At 34.1% G+C, this 8,246-nt stretch overlaps 1 protein-coding gene across 1 annotated transcript in view; it reads right to left on the reverse strand.

Annotated features, from left to right (window-relative positions):
* Nucleotides 1-8,246, reverse strand: part of Birc6 (baculoviral IAP repeat containing 6) — a 236,225-nt gene that overhangs the window by 38,907 nt on the left and 189,072 nt on the right. Inside the window, 1 exon segment of the mRNA XM_048804575.1 lies at nucleotides 3,633-3,843. Within this exon segment, the coding sequence (XP_048660532.1) occupies nucleotides 3,633-3,843 (211 nt within the window).

The following is an 8,246-nucleotide window of genomic DNA, read 5'->3' on the forward strand; positions in this document are numbered from 1 at the left end:
CAGATGACATTAAATTATTAGACTATATCTTAAAGAAAAATGACATCTGTAAACCTAAATGTTAATTGTTGTGTTTACATCCCTGACATTTCTGACAAGGTGACAAATATCCTTAAAGATTTACATGCTCAGATAGAAGCCATGTCCTCAGCAACTTTGTCTTGGAAACAATATCTTAGCTCCTGGTTCTTGGTACTTCCTGGTGAAAAACATTGTTAGTCTCTGTCTTGGCCATTATACTCATTGGCATATTCCTGTGCTGTGACATTTATTGCTGCATCAATATGGTTCCAGTAAACTAATGAATTCTTGTTTCTCTTATAGACCACCTATCCCTCGAATGGCCCTCCAGCCTAATACTTCTCAATTGGACTTTTATCATGGACCACTCGATAGACCCGATATTTTTAAAGGGGGACTCCAAACTGCTTGCCCCACACCGTCCCTTTTCAGCCTGAAGAAGCCGGAAAGATTCTCTTCGCCCCCCCCTCTTCCTTACAGCAGTAAGGAGTTCCCAAATTAGAGGGGGGAATAAAGACAGATTTAAAGTTAGGTAGTCAGTGTAGTTAGATAAATCAGGGTCTAATACCGAGTGGAATCTAAAATGGAGGCCATGCTGAAAATGATTCCAGGGAACGCAAAACAACTCATGAAATGTGAAACCCTTCAACAATCATGATGCATTACTTTTAAGATTAAAAGTAGTCAGAAAAAGGAGTGGGGAATGTAAGGGTAAAAGAAATTGAAGTTAAAGCATAAAAGTTAAAGGGTAAAAGACTGGGTGTTGTAAAGTTTCTAAGCTGCAAGGTCTGAGTTAAAATGTAAAGGATTAGGTATTGTTAGGTTTCTATGCTACCTGCAAAACCTGAAATTTCTGTAGCTGTTAAGACAATGCTTAGAACCGCCCAGTAAACATTTCCCCTGGCTGTTTGGTTGTCCAATAACTAGGGACTCTGTGTAACTGGTCACGTAGTCCTTTAGGCCCTAAAACCAATCAGTTTGAATGTGTACCCCGTTTAGAAATGACCTATCACTCCAGCCTGACCTGTTCCCTCCAATGAATGAACTAATCATGTTTAGGAGTTGTTGTTCAATTTTCCCGTGCCTCATGATGATTTGTTCTGATGTATACAAAGCCCTCCGCCCTCCCCAAAAAGTGTACTTAAGCAGTGCTCAGCCCCTGCTCGGGGCTCTGGGCTGCTTTCCCTTCTTGAGTGGGCATGGAGCCCCAGCATGCTGGTTCAATAAATCCCCTTCTGCCAATTGCATGAGTGGTCACTTGGTGGTCTCTTTCTCCGACGCTTCGCCTGACCCTTACATCTCGACTAAGAAGTCCATGCAAGTCTTAATAAAAAACACACTAGTGTAGTGTTTCACTATTAGTAAAATGAAGTTACTAAAAATAGTTACTGCATAGAATCACTGTAAAGATAATAAAACCAATTATCCTCTATTTGAAATTAAACTTTCCTAGTGAATTAATTCAATATGTTCCATACAGACGTCTAGTATTTTTTTTTCAAACAAAAAACAGAAAGCATAAAATAGGTGAACAGGAAATACATTCAGAAAAGCAAACTGACCTCCGAAGCCCTATAGGTATTCATATTCTACTCATGCAATAAGTATATCCTAAAATTATCTTAAATTCAATACATTACATATTCATTTTTTGTTAGGGTCCATGAGAAATTATAGTGCAAGAAAATACATAGTTCAAAGAAAGATAATTCTTATTTGGTTTTATTTTCACATTTATAACACTACACACTGGTGAAATTGTTCAACATTCTGAGTCAGTAAGCAATTTTTCATCTAATTAAAAAAAAATCTTGGGTAAAAAGCACTGAGTTTAACAAAGTTTCAATGTTTACTTATAATATAAAAGACTTGTTTCAAAACACAGAAATATAAGGCAAGATGTCCCCTAAAAACATGTGGATAATATCAAAGCTTGATATCCATTATGTAAATTGATTAAGGAGTAAGGGACACTTGTGGCTAGGGTAGGGAAGATGATGTTCAATTAGATGTTTTCCAAGAAGACATTAGTTCAATTAGAGAACTGGATACTTGGAGTTCATTTATGGCACCATACTATTTTTATGTAATTACACTGGCTTTCTAGATTACCAGTTAGAAAGATTTTTGGAGGCCATCACAGAAGATGAGACCAAATGCCACAATAATACAACAGAAAAAAATAAAGCTACATATTCCTTCGTATCAGAGTAGTATGAACCTATAGCTTCCATTTATGAGATGTGGTTTCACTATGTTGCCTAGGTTGGCCTTATACTCCTGGGCTCAAGCAATCCTGCTGCAGCCTCCTGAGTTCCCGAGATGAAAAGGTGCAAACCATCACATCCAGATAAATCTATAAGTTTTACTACATGGCAGCAATTCATTAGTTTTTAAAGTGATAGTGACAGCACTTTAGCCAATAAAGAGGATGATCTGATAAGCTGGGTTTTCCTTCAAAGGTAAAGTGACAACAAGCATTTATCTAGTCACCAATTCTCTGCCCTTGGTAGATCTATATACTGTTTGGGTTGTAGGCAAAACAGTGCAAAGATGAGAAAGAACATAAATTGACTTTTAAAGTCCACTGACAAAGTTATTTTATCTTCTAAAAGACAGCTAACAAAGAAAAATCTACTGGAAGTATAAATGCTTTAAAAAATCAGAACTAGGCCATCTTTAAGGAAAATTGACAAACACTGAACCAATTCTGCTAAAAGAAAAAGAGTACTGTAGGTAATTTTAAAAGTTTGTGTATTGGGCATGGTGGAACTAGACTGTAATCCCAGCTATTCGGAAGACTGAAGCAGGAGGATCCCAAGTTCAAGAATAGACTGAGAAACTTAGCAAGACCCTGTCTCAAAATAAAAAAAGGAATGTGGATGTAGCTTAGTGGTACAGCCCTTGCCTAGCATACAAAAGGCCCTGGGTTCAATCCTCAGAGCTTCCAAAAATAACAAACAGAACTCATTATCTCAGTCAACTAAGGTATAAACTTAAATCAAAAATAATTTAAAAATTCACTTTTTCCACAAATAACCAACTTTATTATAACTCTGACAAATACTAAATCTTCTGACTTAAGGAAGGTTATACCATAAATTATAACATGAATTAAAATGAAATAGGAGCAATTCAAAAACCCAATAATTCTGCTTCTATGATTATACCCTGCAGAAATTTCTATAAGCCCCATGAAATAAATGCATGAAATTGTTATAAACAGAAAATAACCCAAATATCCAGTAGTAAATGGTCAAGTAAAATATAGCATTTATATAAAATGGAGAAACAGAAGTATTAATAATGATGTCAATGATGTGTATTTACTGACTGAAAGATGTCTTGACAGCAATATTAAGTGCAATTAGTATTTGTGTAACAGGTAAAATGTGATGGCATTTAAGGAAAATTCCATTACCAATAGCTGTAAAATCACACAGGAAATATGTGATAAGCCACTATGAACAGATGTTTCTTAGTATAGGATTTGGAAGATACTTTTTCTTTGGGTATTTATGAATTGCGCACGTGTGTGTGTATGTTTAAACAGTATATAACAATGAAAAAAGAAAAACCAGAGGCAAGGCCAAGAGGAACAAACATAGTACCTTAAACGGTTGGTATAGGTATCAACACAGGTCTTCATTTTGGCCAATAATGTACCAACAGAAGTTTGACACTCTGATTGTTCTTCTTCCTCTTCACCACTCTCTGTAGAAAGAGGCAATAATAGCGGCACCATGGTAGTACAAGAGGCAATGGCCCGGAGCAATTCCAGCAGAGCCCGATAGAGTGGCACATGTCTTGCCATATCCAAAACTAAGAGAAGGAGGAGATGGAAAAGCACAAAATGAGAACATGTTATATATAAGTTAAGTCCACAGCAATGTGCCAGATTAACTGGTTAGTTAATAAATGGACAAATACAACAGATGGCTATTAGGCACCAATGTACAAAGAATAACAATAGGCACTTGGGGAAGTAAGGAAAAAAAAAGGTGCAGAGTTGGAGGGAAAACAAGATATGTAACTAATCTGCTTATATTACATTAAAAATGATTATATAGGATAGATAATAGAATATGATAATAAATACACTTATTGGTATGAAGTAGAAATATATATTTAAAATTAATTTGAAACAAGTCATTCTAATGTTATAGAAGTGAGAAGGCTAGGTCTGGTGGGTTTTTAAAAATTAAATCTTCTTCAACAAATCAATCTTATTAATAAAAAATGTTGATTATATTCACTTTCAATTATTAGCAACAAATATAATGAAATTTTTCTTAAAATCACATGTATTTAAGAATAAATTCCTTATTTTAATGTATACTGTTTCTAAGGTTTTAGCTTTTGTAGCTGTATTTCTTTTTGTTCTTTTTTTTGGTACTGAGGATTGAACCAAGGGGTGCTTAACCACTGAGCCACATCCCCAGCCCATTTTCAAATTTTATTATTTAGAGACAGGGTCCCACTGAGTTGCTTAATGCCTCACTTTTGCTGAGACCACCTTTGAACTTGTGATCCTCCTGTCTCAGCCTCCTGAGCTGCTGGGATTACAGGCGTGGACCATGGTGCCTGGCTTGTCACTATATTTCAACTGAAATTTACTTTTGTTTCCTATGTGAGATAAGGACTAACAACTTTTTTTTCAACACCAGTTATCAAATAGTCATTCCATAACATTTGCTGAAAAAATGTTGCTGGATAGGATGGGAAATAGCAGTGAAGATAACAAAATCCCTACTTTCATTCATCTTATGTTCTTGGTAAAGGACAAATAAATATCAAATTTTTCAGAAGGTAAGAAGTACTCTGAATCTTAAATCATACCCAAACAATAACACCCATGTGATTCTATTCTATGTAATATTTTAAAAGAATAAAGCAGATCTATCTTACACATCAATATTTGAGTGAAATAAATTGCAAAATATACATGTAGATGACATTTATGAAAACGTAAATACTACTTATTTTTTACAAGGAACTACATAAGAATTACATTAAGGAAAAAGGTGAATTTCTAAAAGTTAATTATATATATGACTACATACGTATATAAAAATGGCTAAGCGTGGCAAAGTAGAAACATTCCTGATGAGGCTATAGTCTCCTTTGATCATCTCTTTCCTTCCCTGCTCTTCATCAAGCACATCACTATGGCCTACATACATCTAATTAATTTTATGTACAATGACATTTCTGTGGGCATATTATTCTATTGAGGAGGTGTATTGTCACCATTGTGTACATAAGAAATTAAGATTTAGCGAGCTACACTAACTGAATGAAAGCAGAAAGAACAACACTGACACTGAGGTACACCTAATTTTAGAGCTTTTTCCACTACGCCATGATTCTTCCTTAGTGTCCAGTATGGTAACTACTAGTCACATATGACTATCAAACCAAAACCCTAATATTTCAGTTCTCCAAATGCACTTAGTACATTCTAAAAGCTCAATGGACACATAAGTCCATGCTAAATAGCATAAATATGGCATGCTTCCATCGTACCAAAAAGTTCTCTTGGAAAATGCCACCTTGAAGAGTCAAATTCCTTACATTCTATTATATATATATATATGTGTGTGTGTGTGTGTGTGTGTGTGTGTATAATTTTATATATATATATATATAAAATTTTGTTTTAAGCCATGAAAAGTTTGTGGGTATAGGGGTTGATGGGAGGAGGGACAGAGGGAGGAAGAGAAGGAAAAGAGAATTTATTTTCAGAAAATTGATTATCTATTTGGGAAACAAAGAGAGTTCACAGAACTAGTGTTAATATAAAAGTCTGCAAAGTTTGTGAACACAAAATTAACAGGCATGGGTGCTTTTAATTTTTTATAACAAATAATCAAATGGAAAAAGTAATAAAAAAGCTATTAACACAACAGTAACTCTAACCAAAAATATTCAAAGAATTTTACGATGAAAAACCCCTATGCTTCAAAACACAGGTGACAATTTCAGCATACATCCACAGAGAGACACATTCAACACAGTAAAAATGACAATTTAAAAAATATGTGAGGGGCTGGGGTTGTGGCTCAGTGGTAGAGTGCTTGCCTTGCATGTGTGAGGTACTGGGTTCAATCCTTAGCACCACATAAAAATAAATAAAATAAAGGTATTGTGTCCATCTACAACCAATAATATAAAAAGAAAAGAAATACAACTTTAAAAACCTAAAAACCTTAGAAACAGTATACATTTAAATAAGGAATTCATTCCTAAATACATGTGATTTTAAGAAAAATTTCATTAGATTTGTTGCTAATAACTGAAAGTGCTTTTAGTTAAAATACAACAATATTATATTATACTGTATTTTAAAAGCCATAATTCTCTGTAATTTTATCAGTTTTTTGAATGGAACTAAAACAAGTCTTAAAAGGATTATAAGGCTCAGAGAAAGTTATATTCATGGCTATATTTCATTTATTACAACCATCAGCAAGAAGGCTTTATTAGATGGAATCTGGAGGAATTAAAATATAGGAATCCTATGATCTCTCTCCCTTCTAGGAGATTCACACAGAAAATGCATTCTCCTCCAGCAGCAAAATATTAAAAGTAAGTATTTCTGTCCAGAAGCTGACTTGAAACTCAGGAACACATGGATTTTACTGGTTACTGGTCACATCACCTCTGAGCAACATACTCACCCAATTTTCCACAGTCTACTTAGATTTTTAACATTTTACCTCTTCAAGTAGAACACAGAAGCCTTACAACCACGTTTCCTTCTGCCCCACCCTTTATGTAATACTTGTTGTAAGTATGACATTAACATGTCCTCAAGCTCCTATAGTTTTTGCTTTCAAAATCTTACATATTTTCAAGATTTAGGAGGAGAAAAATAGTCTATTTTATTTATTCAGAAATTAACTACTTCTTTTATTTATTTCTGAAGTTCATATTTCATTTTAAAATTATTTCCATTTGATCTTAAGAATTTTCTTAAGCATTTCTCTTAAAGGTTTGTGATACATATTCTTAGTTTGGTTTCTTTGGAGAATGTATTTCACACTCCTTCCTAAAGAATATATTTCTGGTCACAGAATTCTGGGTTAACAATTCTTTCAGGCAGTTTAGATGTCATTTCACCGTCCTTTGGCCTCTATGATTTCTTTTTTTTTTTTAATATTAATTTTTTAGTTTTAAGTGGACACCATATCTTTATTTTACATTTATGTGGTGCTGAGGATCGAACTCAGTGCCTCAAGCATGCTAGGCGAGTACTCTACCACTGAGCCACAACCCCAACCCATGGCCTCTATGATTTCTTATGAGAAGTCTGTAATCACCTGAATAGTAGTTGTTCTCTTATAATAGTATCATTTTCTATGGATCCTCTCAAAATTAATTGGGTATCTTTGGTTTCATTATGATGTTTCCAGGTACAGTTTTCTGTGTGTTGACTTGTTTGGTATTTAACAAAGCTTCCTGAATCTCAGATTTTACATCTTTCAGCAATTTCATGTTTTCAAATATTTCTTGAAGCATTTTTTCCACATTAATCTATTTCTTCACTGCTTCTAGGACTTCAGTGACAGGAGTATTGGACCTTTGATGTTATTCATGGATCTGGGACTCTTCAGTTTTTTCTTTTTTTACATCATTTAATCAAGATGAATGTCTGTACTGTGCTACAAAGTCCATTAGTGAATTTGAAATTTCAAATACTTTACAGTTGTAAAATTTCCATTTAGTTCTTTTCATGTTTCTCTCTCTCTCTCTCTCTCTCTCTCTCTCAACCCATCTTTCCAGTCATTTCTTTTTCTAATTTTCTAAGTGGCTAGTAAACTATGTAACAGCTACTCTTAGGTCTTCATCAAATAATTTCAATGTCTGGGTTATTTTGTGGTTGAAACCTTTTGAATGTCTTTTGCCTTGCATGTTGGTCATGTTCCCGACTCTATACATTGATAATAATTTTGAATTATATCTTGAGACTTTTAATATTGGGTTGTAAATTCTCAATGAACATCTAGATCTTGATTTCTAATTACTATTCTATTAAAGGAGTCAGGATTATTTAAATAAATTACTGAGTCCAGGGATTAGGCAGGGAAAGTACAAGACCAGCATAGATCATCTTGTAGCACCAGAAAGAAAGAAAAGTCCTCTAAAAATCAAAATAGAGCATGTCAAGAAAGCCACAGAGACCAACTTCAAAAAAAAAAAAAAAAAAAAAAGATCTCTTTTTC

This window comes from Marmota marmota, unplaced genomic scaffold, assembly GCF_001458135.2.
Source record: "Marmota marmota marmota unplaced genomic scaffold, marMar, whole genome shotgun sequence".
Classification (NCBI taxonomy): domain Eukaryota; kingdom Metazoa; phylum Chordata; class Mammalia; order Rodentia; family Sciuridae; genus Marmota; species Marmota marmota.